General features: G+C 37.7%; 1 protein-coding gene across 1 annotated transcript in view; it reads left to right on the top strand.

Annotated features, from left to right (window-relative positions):
- Nucleotides 1-19,095, top strand: part of EPRS1 (glutamyl-prolyl-tRNA synthetase 1) — a 60,976-nt gene that overhangs the window by 7,713 nt on the left and 34,168 nt on the right. The window contains exons 4-13 of the mRNA XM_065938349.1: nt 728-884; nt 2,201-2,340; nt 3,609-3,703; nt 7,360-7,486; nt 8,200-8,392; nt 9,820-9,991; nt 10,393-10,626; nt 11,521-11,605; nt 12,010-12,069; nt 16,845-16,955. Coding sequence (XP_065794421.1) covers nt 728-884; nt 2,201-2,340; nt 3,609-3,703; nt 7,360-7,486; nt 8,200-8,392; nt 9,820-9,991; nt 10,393-10,626; nt 11,521-11,605; nt 12,010-12,069; nt 16,845-16,955 — 1,374 coding nt within the window. The remainder of the gene's footprint in view (nt 1-727; nt 885-2,200; nt 2,341-3,608; nt 3,704-7,359; nt 7,487-8,199; nt 8,393-9,819; nt 9,992-10,392; nt 10,627-11,520; nt 11,606-12,009; nt 12,070-16,844; nt 16,956-19,095) is intronic.

Below are 19,095 nucleotides of genomic sequence, written 5' to 3'. Positions count from 1 at the left end.
ATAGACCTCGTTAGGCGTTCTCATCTGACTTTATTTTCAGAAAGTCTTTGCTCCTAAGTTTCTACTTTCACACCCATACCAACTGTCCTTTTGGGTCATTTAGTTCTGTCTTCCTCTTCCTGGAGTCCTAGAATTTCATAGCTGGATGTGACTGCATAGGTTATCTTATGCAGCTTTCTTACTTTACAAATGGGGCAGCAGGCCTTAAAAAGTTACATGGGCCCAGGGTCATACACAGTTTCCTTTTTAAGTATATGCCTTATTTAATTAACTCTAGCAATAGTGGATTATCTTTCAATATGGCACTTGAGATGCCTTTTTTTTTTTTCCTGTTTGCATTCAGCTCTGACTTTCCTGAATCTTGTAGAATTCAAAATACAAAGAATAGTTTCCTAGTATTTACTTTTAAATTCTGCCAGTGGATAAATATGTTTGGCTGGGTACCACCATTTGTTGGGTTCAGTCAGGCTTGTTATTCCTTCCTGCTTCCAGTTCTCATATTTTCCTTTCTCTTCTCTAAAGTGCCTCTTCACACTCCTGGGGGAAAAAAGAGAAAACATAGAAAAATAGCACAATATGTATTTAAGTGCCAGTTTAGATGCCTCCAGACAATCATAATCAAATCCACGTAATGATAAATTCTTTGATTGATAGAAGATAGGCACGGTTCTCACTGAAGTCGTTTGTTTGTTTAAGTCTAAACCCTGGGATGCATTTCTTTTCACAGATTGATCACTGGTTGGAGTTCAGTGCCACAAAATTGTCTTCATGTGATTTGTTTACTTCTGCAGTCAACGAGCTCAATCATTGTCTGTCTCTGAGAACATACTTAGTTGGAAACTCCTTGAGCTTAGCAGATTTATGTGTTTGGGCCACCCTAAAAGGTATCAGTAATTCTTCTTGAAGAATTTCTATTTTAATTATTTAATATTTTGCTGGGTCAGGAGTACACATATTTCTGTGTGTATGAACATCTGTCTGTCTACCTGGTGGCAGTCACTTAGGATTTTCTGATGAAGGAGTGACCTCCCTGGCTACTTTCTTCCTAGCCAGTCACAAGAATTCCCCATCCTCTGCTGTCCGTGGAGGCTGACCCTGTCTAGCTGCCTGCAGCTCCTCTCTTGCCTTTGGAACTGTCCTTGCTCCTCATCGTTTATGTCAGCATCTCTCCTGCCTCAGCCATTGCTTGACTCCAGTTACTTTGTCTCTGGTTGCTCAGTATGTGGGTGAGGGGGGTGAGCTGGAGTTGTCTCTCTTGAGAGGTCACCTTTTCCATCCTCTATGAGTCGTTCGCAACAGATCAGAATGTGGAGTTGATTGAGAGATAGTAAGAGGGCTTGAATTTTGTTAGTTTATTTAAAAGAAAAAAAAATCTGCAACAAATATGCTAGAATGTTTCTCTTTAACGAGTCAGACAAATATGCTAGAATGTTTCTCTTTAACGAGTCCGAGGTGACTGAGCGACTTCACTTTCAGTTTCACTTTTCAAATTTGGGTTATATGAGGGTTTTTTTTTTAGTATTCCCTAAGTTTTATTGACGGTGCCGTGTTACTGGTGGGCTCTCAGTTCCCCGACCGGGGATACCGACCCTGAGCCCTTGGCAGTAAATGTGCAGACTGCCAGGTAGCTCCCTCTCCGTACTTTTTTGGTGGCTTAAACTTTTCTCTAAATTAAACTGTTACAATAACAACCAACTTAGAATGAAGGACTTTTTTAGTTACAACTTTTCATCTGTAGGTTTATGACGTTTTTATCTAGTTTGCTTTTTGAATTAATACTCATAAACGGAAGGTAGTATCTTGTGGAGGTAGCTTTGTGATGCTAAAGAGTTGCATAAACTCCTTCAGTACCATTTTTGATACTACATCTGAAGAAAAGAGCTACTTCTTGATCTTGATACACTTCAAGCTTTTCTTAATTATGGAATGGAATGTGGCCTAGTGTGTGTGGCGGTGGTGAAGGCAAGATTTAGGATTCATCCTAAGGAACTAAAATGAAAAAATATTTTAAATTAATTTTTGTGAATTCTTAAAATATGTCAAGTATTAGAAATCATTGCCATATAGACCCAGATTTTTAAAATTTCATTATAGAAGCACAGCTTTAAGCCATCTCATTTACTTAAGTTAACCATGACTAGAATTTTGCTTTTGATTTTTCTGATATATTGAGTGCTTTTAAAATTACGTTTGCTCATAGGAAATGCTGCGTGGCAGGAACAGTTGGGACAGAACAAAGCCCCAGTTCATGTAAAACGCTGGTTTGGCTTTCTCGAAGCCCAGCAGGCCTTCCAGTCAGTAGGTACCAAGTGGAATGTTTCAGCGACCAAAGCTAAAGTGGTAAGCCTTTAAATTTTTTTTTTAATGCTGACATCTTGTCTGCCTGAGATCCTAAATCTGAGAAGAAAATTATGTTCGTAGTTTTTCCTCCCCCATCAGTTAAAAGGGATCTTCTTGGAAGAATCTGCTGTTGTTGAATCTTGCCTTGTCTTCACCTGCTTGACTATATTAAGCCTTAATCTTCATAATTATATTTCTACAAGATTGTGATCATCCAGTGTGTGTCCCCTAGGAAATCCCTTAGGAAATCCAAAGTCCATGTTACTAAAATCTCACTATTTTTTAGCTATATCATTTTTTCTTCCTCGCAGATCTTCCTGTTTTCTGGTTTTTGAGCCATTATGACCATTGAGTCCTGGGCTTCTGTAGAGCCTTTTTGTTGATTCTGTAGGAAGATGTAACATAGAGAGCAGTAGAAAAAGGTCCTCTTCTCCAGCTAGAGTTGCTCTGGTTTGATCTGTTTTACATACTATGCATGTGTAGTCAAGTTAATTTTTCAAGGTTTTCTGATGCTGTAAAATTTGAAAACTACTGTCTGCTTATATGAAGACACTAGAGTCATGTCAGTTGTTCTGCTAAAAATCCTCACTCTGCTTTCACCACTGTCCACCTCTAATTAGTCAGCAAGTTCTGTTATTACTTCTCGTATTTAGAGATTTATTTTCTGTCTCCACTGCTGTTGGTTTTTATTGACACCTCATTGCCCCCTGCTTGTTTTAAGACCATAGGCTCATCACTGAACTTCTTCTTTGGCCTCTTTTTTCTAGTTGAGCCTTTGCACTGTCCCAGGGACTGTTTTAGAAAATACAGATAAGTAGCTCCATAGCCCTGAGGATTCCCCTGCCTAAAACATAAAAGTCAGCATTATAAGGACCTTCATGTTTGGACTTAATCACCTCTCTAGGGTCTTGCCTGCCCACCCAACATGCGTTCTAACAGGGCACAGCTCTCCCGCCTTCGAGTCTTAGCTGCGCTGTTACTCCATCCCTTAGAATGACTTCCCTTGTACACTCTCCATCTGATACACTTCCACTTATTTTTTTGAGGTCCAGCTTGGTTCATGCCTCCTTTTAAGCATTTTCCTGATGACTTTAAATGCTGTTGGTTGACTTCAACTGATTTTGAGTCTCCAAGTGCAGGGACAATAATCTAGTCAGTTTTTCCTCATAACTGTGCTTGGTGCATAGTGGGTACTGAGTATTTATTCAGTGAATTTATTCTTAAACATGTAATCATGTAACTATTTTTGTTGTTGTTTTGCTTTTCAGGTTCCTGAGAAAAAGCAAGATGTTGGGAAATTTGTTGAGCTTCCAGGTGCTGAGATGGGGAAGGTTACAGTCAGATTTCCTCCAGAGGCTAGTGGGTAAGCAAATATAAGTTACAATTGGATTCATCTAGTAGAAAAGCTTTAAGACAATTACCAAGTATTTTATAAATCAATAGGTTAATATATAGAAGGAAATTAATAAGATTTTAATTTTCAGAGTTAAAATTCTAAATATCTTCATAGTTGTTCAATTATTGATACTTAATTTATAAAAATTTGTAGTTTCAGCTTATTAAATCAGTAGGAGAGATAGCATTTTAATTTCATTCCAGGCAGAGTTTTAATTTTAAGTAGAAAAATATCTGTTAATAGAAAGGGAAGTTTTATTTACATTTTGAGATTTTTGGGGGTGTCCTTTAACAAGGGTTTGTATTTGTACTCTCAGCATTCCTTTCAGTTTTCAGATGTTATGGTAGATTTAAGTTATTTTTTTCCCAAATAAAGCAGGCAGAGTCCTGAAAAGCCCAGTCTTACTCATTTCTTTCTACTATTAGTAGGCAAAACCCTTTTCACTCTTGGCAGTCATAGAAAATAATACATGGCTAGCTGGTTAGGGCAAAGGGCTGTTCTGACTGGAGCCACTGGTGTGGGTCTGCCTGGGTCCTTGCCCAGCACCCCCTACGGCTGAAGGGTGTCTGCCTTTGCACGTGCGTCAGCCTCTGTGAATCATGCTGGACAAGCTTTATGAAAGAACATCGCCAGTGATGCTGATAGAATAAAACGCCTTTTATTAAAGCAGTTGGGAGTCTCCAATGGCTCAGCGGTTGAAGAATCTGCCTGCAGTGCAGGAGACACAGGGACTCGGGTTCGATCCCTGGGTCAGGAAGATCCCCTGGAGAAGGAAATGACAGCCCACTCCAGTATTCTTGGCTGGAAAATCCCATGGACAGAGGAGCCTGGTAGGCTACTGTCCAAAGGGTTGCAAAGAGTCGGACACAACTGAGTGACTAAGCACACACACACAACCGAAGCAGTTAGCCTCAGAAGCTTAGCCCTTGAGAAAGTATTGTGCCGTATTTTATAAATCAGATGGGTTTTTTCCCCCACATTTTGTTGAATTTGAGATTTTGCATTCTATAGCCTAATTCTTACCCATCTGTGCTAAATGGAGTATGTAGAAAAAAGGGAAGTGGCAGATAAGGAAACAGTTCTATTTTAGCTGTTCTTACTGCAGTTCTTCCCAAACTATTTCATAAGTGTCATTAATAGCAAAACCAGTTTTAGAATTCCACAGTTTCTCTTTGCTGAGTTAGGTGGTGAATAAAGGATAAGTCAGAAGGAGATGAAAGGCAAATAATGGTTCTGGAAAATACACAGACTGGATCATTAAATGACTGACCGATGGAGTCAGTCATAAATAGTCCTTATTTTGCATTGTTGAATTCCCGCAGACGTCCTGGGTCCCTACCATGCAGTATCCTGCCCTGGTGTTCTTGATGTGAGAGGTCACGGTTGTCCTGTTGGGTGGTGACTTGAACGGTTTGATAAAAGTTAGTTTTTTAGCCATAATTACACTATTTGAACATTTCTACCTTTTGAGTTTTTTAATATTTTCTGTCACTGTCACTTCTTAGATTAGTGAGCTCTGCATTTTGTCATTTACTGTATAAAATACATTTATTCTGAATTATATCAGCTTCAGAGTCCATGTTCTTGGCTGAATACAGTTTGGGAATTTGGAATACAAGTCAGTATTCAGGCTTAGAAACACTCAAAATCTTGATTATATCCCCTCATACTGCAAAACAGATTGTCTTTAATTCGTTTTTTCATCTTTTTTTTTTCCTGTGTCATTCATGAAAGGCCAGAAGGCTTAAATTTTGCCTTTTATTTGTATTCCTATCTAACACATAGATAGATAGCACCTGTTATGTGCAGATACTTAGCAAACACTTTACATGTAGTAGCTTATTTAATCATATCAGCCCTGTGAGAGAGGCAGTTATTATCTCCAGTTTTACAAATGGTTTAAGAAACTGATTCATACGAGATTTTAGCAGCTTGCCAAATCCAAACCTACGCTGTCTGACTCTAGACTCCATATGACTAAAATTATATGCCTATGTCTGTTTTATGTGGGAAAAGCCCAATATAGCATCAGTACTCACTAAATGCATTGTGGAACTTATTTTCTTTAGGTCTCAGGTTGTCTGTTGAGCCAGTTAGTTGTCTTATGAATATTTCATAGTCCTGTTTGCTTTTTTGCAGGTTAGAATTGTACACATTTCAGATTCAGAAACAGTATCTTTAAGAAAATAGTTTGATTTATTACTCCTCTTAAGATTATATGTAATTATTAGTCTTTTTTTTCCTCTTCATAACATGTTATGGGGTGTAACACTTTCAGTGAAAACTGCACAAAGTATTTCTGTTTCATTTTCAGAACTCATGTTCCTTTGTTTTGCTTTTAAATAAACTTTAAATTTTGGAATAATTTTAGATTTATAGAAATATTACAAAAATAGTTTTAAAAAAAAGTCCCCTTGTATCTGTACTGAGTTTCTCTAATGTTAACATCTCTCATTACCTTTGTCAAAATTAATGAACCAATTTTGATATATTGCTAACCTAAACTCCATACTTTGTTGGATTTCATTAGTTTTTCCCTAATGTCCTTTTTCTCTTCTAGGGTCTTATCTGGGCTGCCACTTTTGGTGCTTTATTTTATGCAGAAAGTTTTGAATAATCCTAAATGCATTGCATTGTCCTTGTCTGCATTAACCTATGCATATAAACCCTTTATCATTGAATCATTGATCTAGAAGGCTGCATGAGTATCTTTAAAAATGATTGATTTTAGAAATGATATAAAGACATACACGGAGTTGTACTTTTCCCTCCTCTCTTGCCATCAGCTGAGATCAGAGGTGTCCATGAAATTAGGTGACTTGGAATGGTGCAGTTGTTGCTGTTACTGATGAAAAGTATTTTCAAAAGTAGTGGTATAGAATGTTGCTACTGCCTACTTGACTGATAGAGGAGGATGTTGATATGTGATATTATTAACCATGCCTCTAATTTGTTTCATTCTATGTGATGGTCAACTGCCCGTAGAACAGAATACTGTTTTCATAGATTGTGATCCGTGGAATGTTGGTACTGGATGAAACCTTCGAGATCATTTAGTTAAAATCTTTTTGTTTTGGCTTCTGAGAAAACAGAAGCCTAGAAAAAAGTGAATTGGCTTTCCTGAGGCTTCCTAATTCTCATGTGCTTTTTTATTTAATTATCACAGCAATGGTGGCATCCTCAGAGGGGCCTCTGTCTTCTGTGTGGAGAGCAGGTGTCCAGTTTTCAACCTCATCTGGTCTTACTAAAGAGACATACTGCCGGGTAGCGCTGCAGTACTTTTGGAAGCAGTTTTCCTGTAACTCAATTACCTTTCGTTCCTCAGTAAAAAAGGAAAATGGAAATTAGCCTTAAGGTTTAATGTTTGTAAATAACTTGCTCCTTTGTGATTTTTTACATATGAAGTTGTTTCTTACAGTAATTTACTAAATGTTGTAGTTTTTTTTTTTCCCTTCCTCAGGGTCAGATTTTCTATTACAGTATTTCTTGTTAGCAACTAACATAAGACTGGAATACCAACTAGAAGGATTTTTGTTTAGTTCTCATCTCCTCGAAAAGGTTAAGTTTTAAGTATTTAGCTAAAACATGTTAATGAGTTTCTTTGTAAAATGTTTTTGTTTTAGTTACTTACACATTGGGCATGCAAAAGCTGCTCTTCTGAACCAGCACTACCAGGTTAACTTTAAAGGGAAACTGATCATGAGATTTGATGACACAAATCCTGAAAAAGAAAAGGAAGATTTTGAGAAGGTAATTAAAGGTGTAGTGATGACCCTTTGTCAGTAAAGTTAATGAAAATTAGAGGGTGACCTGATACCTTCATGGTGTGAAAATAAATTTTGTTCTCATAAGTTCTTCTTTTGCTCTTCTGTTAGAATATATATTTGTCTGAGATTTAAACCAAGAATTATTCAGTTCCCATATGAATAAACTTCAAACTTCAATTTATCTTTTTTCTCTTCAACTGTTATAAAGTTTATTTAAGTGCTACATTTTCTTACAAGTATCACTTTCTTAAATGAATTGGTTTCTAGAGTCAGATTTCCTTTTTGTCATATAGTTTTATAAATGAAGCAAACACTAAGTAGGTATTGGAAAACGTGATGGTTTCCTAGCCTCTTGTATAGTCTATTTAGAAGCACTGTATTATATTCAGAGAGGGCGAATAATTGTCAGCACTGCCAATAATAATCAGCTTTTCCAGAATAAATGGAAAGCACCATGAGATCAGCTTTCTCAGCTGAGAACTTGGAGGCTAGTATAACGAATTTCTCTCTCCCTCTCTCTCTTTTTTTTTTTCTTTTTCTTTTCTGGTCTAATATCATACAACTTCCACAACCATTTTCAGGCTCTGTAAGACTGATGGTGTATTATTACATTTGTCCAAATGCAGTATCAAGGATTGAAAATACACAAGAAAATAACAAAAGATAAACTGATGATTATTTTGGATTCTACTGCAGGTTATATTGGAGGATGTTGCAATGTTGCATATCAAACCAGATCAATTTACTTACACCTCGGATCATTTTGAAACTATAATGAAATATGCAGAGAAGCTAATTCAGGAAGGGAAGGCTTATGTCGATGATACTCCTGCTGAGCAGATGAAAGCAGAGCGTGAGCAGAGGATAGAATCCAAACATAGAAAAAACTGTAAGGCATATTTAGTGTTGTATATTTTAATTGATATTCTTCTTGTATTCCACTTCATCAATACAAAATTTTTTTTTCTAATGAAAGATTTTGAAACACATTTGGGAATAAGTTTCATACATTAATTCATCTTTTAGAACTCTTTTCCCTTTCTCTGCCATCTTTACATTGTTAATTATTAGCATCACAAGTGCATGTGAAGTGTGTGTGGTCTCAGGGTCTCCCTTGTTACCTGTATCTTTTTTTTTTTGTAGTCTTTTGCATTGCTGTTCAGTCCATGTGAATGATTTCTTCTGCAACTTTTTGTGGCTCTCTTAATTTAAATATTTAGTCTTTCTAATTAGAATGTTTGATGGTAATGTTAGCCATTCCCAAATCTTCCTGTCAGCCTGTAAGTGTGAAGATTCTGTGTAAGCCTCATGCTACCCTGTGTCTGAAATACCACTTGACAAAAAAAGTTTGTCTTTGTTATTACTTATTCCTGAGCTTCTGAGTCTGGTTATTTTTATTCTGTAATTATGTTGCAGAACATCTTGAGTGTTACATTTAGGAAGTATAGTAGTAAACTCAAATTGTTACAGAAGTCTGTCTGTCTCTCCCACCTCCCCATTTTACATTTCTTTACATTTTCAAAAATAATTAGCAACTGGACTTTTAGACCTAACTTGATTCTTTGAGAGCTGATAAAGTGTCCCTTGTATCTTCAGTAGTTTCCACAGAAGAATCATTGTATAACTGTTCTTACTCATGTGAAGCATATGAGTCCTAATATAGATAAGACTGTAGTCACTGAGGATATGTAGAGATTTTTTCCCCCCTAGGATAAACTTCTGTCATTCTGTTTTCTGTCATCTCTTTTTTTTTTTTTTCTGAATCTTAGAGTAGCCTGCTTTCCAGTGGAATGGCCAAAGGTGCTTTTGGGAAGCCCACTAGCTCAGGCTCTTGGCCCAAATTGTGTTCTTTAGATGGACATGGGCTGCAGCACCAGTGCCTGGTCTGGGTCAGACCAGTGTGTCCGCAGGGCATGAGGTGGCAAAGGAACAGAATGCTTCTGCCTCAAACACCCAGTGTTCAATTTGAGGAGGGGCTGGCCAGCTATGCCATGATGGGGACGTGGGAGAACTGGATAAGAGAACCTTCAGGTGTCAGCCATCCACTCTTACCCTTCACCAGTACTATATTAGTGGAATGTGTTGGCTTCTGAAATAGAGCATATTCATGTGTTTTGTGGGACTTCTTTACTAAAAAAAAAAAAAATGTTTTCACTTGGTCAGATACTGGAACCATTAAGTACTTTTAAACTAGTGGGGTGTGCTTATAAAATCAGAATGTGAAAATTTTGTATCAAATTAGAAGACTGTTAATTTATTTTCAACCAGATTAGCAATGCTAATGAGGTAAACTGTAGTATAACTCTCATTTTATAGCTGTGGAGAAGAATCTGCAAATGTGGGAAGAAATGAAAAAAGGAAGCCAGTTTGGTCAGTCCTGTTGTTTGCGAGCAAAAATTGACATGAGTAGTAACAATGGGTGCATGAGGGACCCGACACTTTACCGCTGCAAGATTCAGCCACACCCGAGAACTGGAAATAAATACAAGTAGGTGTATTGCTTTCATTATGCTCAGTGGCTTTTGTGCTTTTGCTTTGAGGCTCTCTGTAAACACGGAGATGTAATGTACGCATTACGTTCCTTCCATGGTATACATTTGCTATTACAGAAATATGATTATAGAATTCACTGCACCAATATCCAGTTGTTCTTTAAATTGCAAATTAGCTTTTTTGTTTGTTTTTTGGTTTGAATGTTGAGTAACTGATTCATTGTCCTCAAAGTCTGATAAAAAGTTTTGATGTACTTTGAGTATTATGACTCATAATGCCTGTTGTTTTAAGAAATTCTTATTTTGTAAAGAATTATGTTTTAGTATTGTTGCTTATAATGTCTAAGATGAAAAGGGTAAAATTCTTTACTGATTTTCAAAAATACTCTTTTTCTAGCGTTTATCCGACATATGATTTTGCCTGCCCCATAGTTGACAGCATTGAAGGTGTTACACATGCTCTGAGAACAACAGAATACCACGACAGAGACGAACAGTTCTATTGGATTATTGAGGCTTTAGGCATAAGAAAACCATTTATTTGGGAATACAGTCGGCTGAATCTCAACAACACAGTACTGTCCAAAAGAAAACTCACGTGGTTTGTCAATGAAGGACTAGTAGATGGATGGTATGTTTGCTATTACCTAGAATTGAGAGGAAGTAAGGACGTGGTGTGTCACTCATTTTAAACTGCTTGGAGGTTTGGGGAGGATGAATGGGAGGGTTGAAATGGGTATACCTGTTGGGTTTCTGGTCCTTCTCTTTCTTTTATCCAGTTTCTCAGGTACTTTTCCCTTTTGTTTTAATGCTGCAAACATGGAGTGCCCATGTTGGGGACTAGAAAAAATTTGAAAATCTCTGAGTGAAGTCTGTTCAGTTGAGTCAACATACTTACAAGCCTAAGAATATTTTTTTAACCCGAATCAGCTAGAATGTGTGTATTTTTATTAGCATCATGTAAAGTGACACATATTAAGTATATATTGAATAATGTGTAATTTTAGATAATTACTCTGGAGCAGAATTTGTTAAAGGGCAAGTTTACCTTGGGCCCCATACAAAGGGTGATATTGCAAACTTACTGAAAATTGCAAATCTCTGCAGAATATTAATTAACCAACATGTATATTTTTTACAGCCCAGAAGACATAATAAATTGCATTTGGACATGAATGCCAAAATAACCATCTCTTATCTGTGTCTCACAGTCATATGTAGAATAGAGACCTTGAATGTTTGCTAAATGAAAAGCAAATAAGAATGTTGTAATGCTTGGGTTTTCTGTATTTGAAGATGTCACCTGTGTGTCTTTTTTCAAATGTGCTTTTGCTGTTTCCAGTAGTACCATTTATTTTACTTAGTAGTAATTGACTAGTAATTAGTGCTCTGCCTAATTATCATAACCAGCTCTTAGTTCAGATATTTAACAAATTGAATATAATATTCAGAAAGGTATTTTATACTCTCTGCACCTACATGTTGAAAACATCTCCTGGGCTCTTAAAATGTGCCTGTTTCCCAGGGATGACCCCCGGTTTCCTACGGTTCGTGGTGTGCTGAGAAGAGGGATGACGGTCGAAGGGCTGAAGCAGTTCATTGCTGCCCAGGTGAGTTAGGGTTTCTTTTCCAGCCTCTCTGTTTGGATTTCCTAGAGGGTTTAATATCTTTTTGGTCTTTATTCCTGTTGTTCTTTCTATTCCTTGCTTGTTCCTTACAATGCAAGAGCAGAGTGTTTTTGAAAAAAATAAACACCAATAATAGGGGAAAACTGATAATGTCCTAAACTCCTATGCTAAGGTTGGACAGAGGCAGCTATGGTGTTTCTACCATATGTGACTGTTGACGCTTAACTGTTCAGGGTATCCGGGTTGGTTTGTACACGCTTCAGTTTTATATTCCAGTGCACGTAAACTTGTAATTATTGATTGGGTTTATTTTCTAGCTTGCTTACCGTAAATATTCTAGTTACTACTTCTTGCCCTTCAAACCATTTTTTAAATTGGTTTTCTAGGGTTCTTCACGTTCAGTTGTGAACATGGAATGGGACAAAATTTGGGCATTTAACAAAAAGGTACATGTTTTGACTCTTGGTCCTCTTTTTCTCTTGTCTAACTGCTAAATAATAGAATACATGTAGAATTCATTCGTGTGCTCATAGTAGTGAAAACTTTGTGAAGAATATTGTAATTTTGCAGATTTTCAGGAAAATGGAATGTTTTTACTTTTTTAAACATGTAACGTGCATTAAGCTTATAAACTATACCAAACAAGTAACAATGATCAAAACGAACAAACTTGGAGTATTAGGGAATGGTAATAGTTTTTTCCTTGAATCTTTTTTGAACACTTTGCATTTCATTTTTCTGCTTTCAAGCTGCGAGCTCTCTGTAAGAAGGTATTACTTAATGCTTTTATTTGCCTTACTTATTTAGCACATAGCTTTTAGCATATTACCTGTTATAACTTGAGATGTTATACAGCTTTGAAGCACAATCACATTTATATAAGGGACTTGCTTATACAAACCCACTGAAAATGGCATTATTCCTAGTGAAAAAACATGTCCTCTAGTTTTCTTAGTGGCAAAGGGAAGACTTGGCTAACTCTATTCTGTTCCCTTGTGTGCTTAGAGGACATAGTTTTAAAGTTACATGTTTCGTTGAATTATATTAAAAGGTTTGTTAATTATAATTCCTGTGTATCATTGAATCTAGCTTTAAGAAAAAAACTGTTGAATAAAAGTCAAATGAGGAATACTGCATATTGACATTGTTAATTGGAAGCAGATGCTTAGACACTATAATAAGGCAAATCATTAAAGTGCCATGTTTTAAACTATGGTTTCTGTGATTGTGTTCTGTAAATTCTTTTTTTTTTTTAATTTGTATTGCTGCTTGATTGTGCTGATGCCTTGCTTCAAAAAATAGATGCTTGTCTCGCATGTGTCTTGAATTTATTTTATTTAGTCTTTTGTGTTTAGTCAGTTTTTGGATACATAAGGGAATTATTAATTGGTTCTCTCTGTTGCTGCAGTTACTAATAAATACACTCAAAATTAACAGGCAAAGTTAACATTGGTATTCGTTACATTAATAACCCATGTCCACTTGGGTTCAAATATGAGAAATACATTTCACTACAGGCCAATAATTCTGTAGGGTCTGTTAAGTGAACACCATATTCCCCTATCTTTCCTTTTATTTTCTCTCTTTAGATAAATCACATTCAGCTCTTTCAGACAATTTTATTTTGGTATTGATTGCCCGTATCTCTAAATGATGTGTGTGTGGCTCCGTCTTGATTTTTGTTTGTTCGTTTTAGGCATCATCACAATGGAAGATGAGAATTTAAGTGGTCTGCTTTTTCTCATAACTTGTTGGCTTTCTTGTGGCTGATTGTTTCATTTTGTTTCCCTCATTTATTTCATTTTCTCATCCTGTCTTCAACTCTCCACAAGCTGTCTAAGTTTTCTGCCAGAATGTTCACACACCTCAGGTATTTTTTCACCCTGGAGACTTCTCTGCCAGGGCCTTCGGGGCTGCGCACATCTGACCCCGATGAGAGAACTGCTAACTTCTGAAGCCCCGCCATCTTCACAGGTCCTTCTTCCTCCTCACCCTGGAAATTCCCTGGGCTTTTGTTCTAAGCTGGGTCGCCTGGTTCATGGGTCTTCCTTTTCGTTTGATTGACTTTTTGCTTTGCTGTACTATATCCTCTGTGGCTCCCTGGGAAGGGGAGCATGGGATGAAGATTGTTGAGATAATATACAGGATCAGCCTCTTCACTTGGAAATTTCACAGTGATGTGCCTTGGGCTGGGTCTGTTTTCATTCATATGCATTGGAAGAACATGTGGCTTCCAGACTGAAACTCATTCTTTCAGTTCCGGGAAATTTTCTTGAAGTCTGTTTTTTCTTCTCTACTGTTTTGTCTGTTTTCTCTCTGAAATGTTTCTTGAGCACATGATGGGCCTCTTGGACTATTTCTGTAGTTTCTTTTCTCTCTTATTTTCCATCTCATCTTTTGGCTCTCCTTTCTGGTAGTTGTACTCAGCCCTGTCTTATCAGCTTCTGTTGAGGTTTTCATTCATGTTCTCCTATTTCGAAGATTTCTCTTTTGTGCTCTGAATTTTCAGAATAACTACTTCCTGTTCCTATTTCATGGTTGTAATATTATCAAATGGCATTTTTTCCCCATGTAACATCTCTTTTCTCCAGGTTGTTTATTTTGGCTTTTCTTTGATATTAAAGGCATTTCTCAGATATCTGGTGAGACTTGGTTATCTGCTCATCTTTAACACATTGACTGAGAGAGGGTTTGGAAGCCATAAGAGAAGACTAGGCTTGTCAGCTGTACCTCACTGTAAGCTAGTCTGGTGGGGCCAGTTAGTTGAAAAGTCTCCATTTCAGTAACTTTCTATCTTATCTCTTGGACTAGGCAGTTTTTCCAGAAGAATTTCTTTCAGTTAAGCTGCCAGAAGTGTGAAGGCCTGACTGCCAAGGTTTTGGAGCTGACCGGGGGAAGACTCTGGGGCCTTGATACCTAATATCACACCTTTTCTTAATACCCTGATCTTAGTGCAGAACCCTCACCTTCAGAGGAAGAGACTTGACTCTTTGGAGTAATTTGAAACCACTGATCCAGAGATTTTGAGAATTGTATACAATTTTAGACTGAAAAAGACTTAAAATATTTTTTATTTTTGGCCATGCTGTGTGACATACAAGATCTTAGTCTCCCACCCAGGGATGGAACTTGTATGCCCTACATTGGGAGGATAGAGTCCAGCACAACCACCGTACTGCCAGAGAAATCCTAAGACTTTAAAATTTGCTAGTCAAGACTTCTCAAACTTGTCTGATCCTAACCATCCCGTGAAATGCTTGTTTAAAAACAGATTTCTAGACTTTACTTCAAATTATTAGAATCATAGTCCTTCGGGGTTAAATGGCCTAAAAATCTGTGCCAGCAGGCTTCCTTGGCTGCTCAGTGGTAAAGAATCTGCCTGCTGATGCAGGAGACACAGGTTTGATCCCTCCCTGGTCTGGGAAGATCCCACACGTGTGGAGAAGCCAAGCCCCTGTGTCACAACTATTGAGGCCCTGCTCTAGAGGCTGAGATCCGCAACCACTGAAGCCTGCGTGCCCTAGAGCCCGTGCCCAGCGAGAAGAGAAGCTGTGACAGTGAGAAGCCCATGCACCACAGCTAGAGAGCAGCCCCCGCTTGCTGCAAGTAGGGAAAAAGTCTGTGCGGCAATCAAGACCAGCACAGCCAGTAAATACATACATACATACATACATACTTGTATGCATACATGCATACATACATACATACATGCATGCATACGTACATACATTCATGCATGCATGCATGCATGCCAGCCAGGGCCCTACCTAAGTGATCGTTGTTAGTCAAGTGTGAGAAACAGTCTTCTGCTCTCTGTCAGTTGAGGGAACTGAACTGAAGTGAGTTTCTCAGGTCGGGTCAGCTAGATTTAACATCTTTAAAAGGAGAAATTGTATCTTACCGGCTTAAGTACTAAACTGAGTAGTCACAAATTAAGCCTGTGATCATTGTAACCCGGTGGATGCTGAAGGAAGGAGCCCGTAACCCACAGGGTAGCTTGAAAACCTCAGGGGAGGGTAGAAGGAAGCAGTAAGTTTAGAAGGAGGCTGATGCTGGTAAAGTCCTGCATGAAGTGGTAACATAAGCAGGTAAGGGGTCGCAATCAAGGTGAAGTTAGATGGCTTTTCAGACTTCTCTTTCTGACCCTCTGCACATGGTTTTTTCTCTAAGTACATCAGAGTTTTACAGAGAAGCAGAAAAATGCTCTCAAAGCAATCGACAACAGCACAATACCAGCTAAACAATAGCAACAACAAAAAACCCAATATAAACCCAAACAGAACCAGGTTTAATTAGCCATACCACTATTTCCTGCCTCTTTTTAATGGGAGAAAAGCGACTTTTATTACTTTATTTAGCTATTTGACTTGTCGTGTGCTTCTGTCTACATTTTTCTTGCAAATGCTTTATCTAAGTACTGCTGTTGTGATTGGTCATCATCGATAATTTTAAATTGAATAGGGAAGTGAGATAGATGCATCAGATCCAGAAGGGGATGCTGCTACTGTTTTGGTGGTAGAGGAAGTTAGAATGTAGTGGTTACCACCATTCATTCATTTCACCTGTAAATACTTATCCATTTCTTGTATGTTCAGGCCCTTGCTAGGTACTGGGAACACAGCGGTCCCTATATATGTGTGTGTGTATATATACATATATATATGTGTGTGTGTGTATATATATATATATGTATATAGCATGCATACCAGGAGAAATATCGTGTTTACTTTTAATCTATAATTGCCTTATTATAGTGACCTAATGCAATTTGCTTTTGATGATAGTGTGTTACATAACACTGCTTATAGAAAATATCTCTATTCCTTCACAACAGTCTTTTCTAACAATACAAAATGGAGTATCACATTTACCTGTAGATTGCTATATCATCCCACAGGATAATTTTGCTTTCTGATACCAGAGTTAAAAAGTTATATTTGAAACTTTTCTTCTCATATTATGCTTTAACTTTTGGTTTTTTTTTCACTTGTCAGTAGTTTTTCTTGGAGAGGAACTCTAAATCCTTCAGGTAGTCTTTGCTTATGATTATTTTTTTTTCCCTTCTTGACAGCTTAAACATTAGATAACAGTTAGCAGGTAAACCAAAAATTAGTAAATGCAGTAACAAAGAATACCAGTTAGTAGTCTTGTGCTATTTCTTATTTTATTAAGTTTTAAAAAAATGTGTGACTGTTTTAACACAAGGATGCCTTTGTTGCAGGTTATTGACCCAGTGGCTCCACGATACGTTGCATTACTGAAGAAAGAGGTGGTCCCAGTGAACGTCCCCGAGGCCCAGGAGGAGATGAAGGAAGTCGCCAAACACCCAAAGGTCTCCCTACAGTTTCACCAGTGATGTCCTGTCTGTTAAAAAAGGAGCAGGATAATCACAGGGAAAATGTGCTGAGGTGGCAATAGTGTGACTTGGGGATAATTTCTATCCAGCATCATTTGTCAGGATTTCACACTAATTTTTAAGTTTTTTTCGATTTTTTATTCAATTTTTAAAGGTTGCTTTCTATTTATAGGCTTCCCTGGTGTCTCAGATGGTAAAAAAAATCTGCCTACGGTGCAGGAGACCCGAGTTTGATCTTTGGGTTGCAAAGATCCCCTAGAGAAGGGAGTGGTTACCCACTCCAGTATTCTTATCTGGAGAATCCCCATGGACAGAGGAGCCTGGTGGGCTATAATCCATAGGGTCGCAAAGAGTCAGACATGACTGAGTGACTAACATTTTTTTGTTTATAGTTACTAGAGAATATTGGCTGTATTCCCCATGTTGTACATCCCTGAGCTTCTCTAACACCTATTAATTTGTACCTTTCACTCCCTCACCCCTGTGTTGTCCTGTCCCGGACCTGTTTATCTGACTTATTTTGCTTAGCATGATGCCCCTCATGTCCATCCATGTTGCTGCAGATGACAAAATCTTTTTTTTTTTATGACTGAATAGTATTCCTGTGTGTGTGTGTGTGTGTGTGTGTGTGTGCGTGCGTGCGTGCGTGTACATGTACACACCACATTTCTTATCCATTCATCTGTTGATGGCATTTAAGTTGCTTCCATATCTCTGCAATTGTAAGTAATGCTGCTATGCACATTGGGGTGTGTGTATCTTTTCAAGTTAGTGTTTTGGGTTTTTTTGGATATACCCAGGAGTATTGCTGGGTTATATGGTAGTTCTGTGTTTAATTTTTTGAGAACCCTCCATACTGTTTTCCACAGTGACTGAACCAATTCACATTCCCGTCAACAGTGTGCAGGGGTTCTCTTTTTTTCCACATATTTGCCAACATTCGCTATCTGTGTTCTTTTTTTGATGATGGCCATTCTCAAAGGTGTAAGGTGATATCTCATTGTGGTTTTGATTTGTATTTCCCTGATGATTAGTGATATTGAGTGTCTTTTCATATACCTCTTGGCCATTTGCATTTTCTCTTTGGCACAACATCTGTTTGCTTCTTCTGTCCATTTTTAAATTGGCGTTTTTGTTTTCTTGATGTTGGACTGTATGGGCTGTTTAAGAATTTGACACTAATTGAAAAGTAAATGATTTTGTGGATTTCTCACTGAGGAAGTTTATTCTAGTAGTAGAGTTAATCCTGTCCACAGCACATCACGTAGAACCGTTGCACTCAGTTGGTGCCTATTTTTTATTTTGTAGAAATAGCACATTAGCATATATTAAGAATTTATTTCTTCCTGGAGATGTTACATAATCCCTGCTCTTATCTCTGTGTGAAAGCTGAGATACAGTTTTTATTAACTGGGTTGCTCACTATTACCTTTGCCTTTAAGCCAAAACATTTGACCTAGTAGTATTGAATCACAGCTGTGTCCAGAGTCTATCACACAACCATTGGCTCTGATTTTGAAAATATCAGTGAAGTGAAAATGGTGCCTGTTTGTCTAAATTGTGACTGTAAACCTAACATACAAGTAGCAGACAGTCTCTCCTGGTTGAGCCATGTTATTGTCTCACCTGGTCATGACTGCTCGGTTGATAATCTTGAAGCAAAAATAGATACTTTTGTTCCAGTTTTGTGAGTTGTCTATAAATATCCTTGTTATATAATGAAGCTTATGTCTGTAGACTAACTCAGTCATACACTAATCTACTCATAACAATGTTATGCTCTTAGACTAACTCACATACAAGATGATATGCTTCATTGTTGCTGTTTAGTCACTCAGTTGCGTCCAATTCTTTGGGACCTCCTGGACTGTGGCCCGCCAGACTCCTCTGTCCATGGGATTTCCCAGTCGAGAATATTGGAGTGTGTTGCCATTTCCTACTCCAGGGAATATGCTTCATGAAGAGCTATAAATGTTCTAAGTTGTAGCTTTACGATTGCCTTTCTCTGTATGACATTAGCTTTTAATTTTGAAGACTTTGTTTAATGATATACGCCTAATAAGACTTGGGGAATGTGTGTCTCTCTGTGTGTGATTGATTGATTTGGCTTTACCTT

Source organism: Muntiacus reevesi, chromosome 5 (assembly GCF_963930625.1).
Source record: "Muntiacus reevesi chromosome 5, mMunRee1.1, whole genome shotgun sequence".
NCBI classification, from domain to species: Eukaryota; Metazoa; Chordata; class Mammalia; order Artiodactyla; family Cervidae; genus Muntiacus; species Muntiacus reevesi.
The sequence above is the reverse complement of the archived record's forward strand: the minus strand, read 5'-3'. Positions and strand labels throughout refer to the sequence as shown.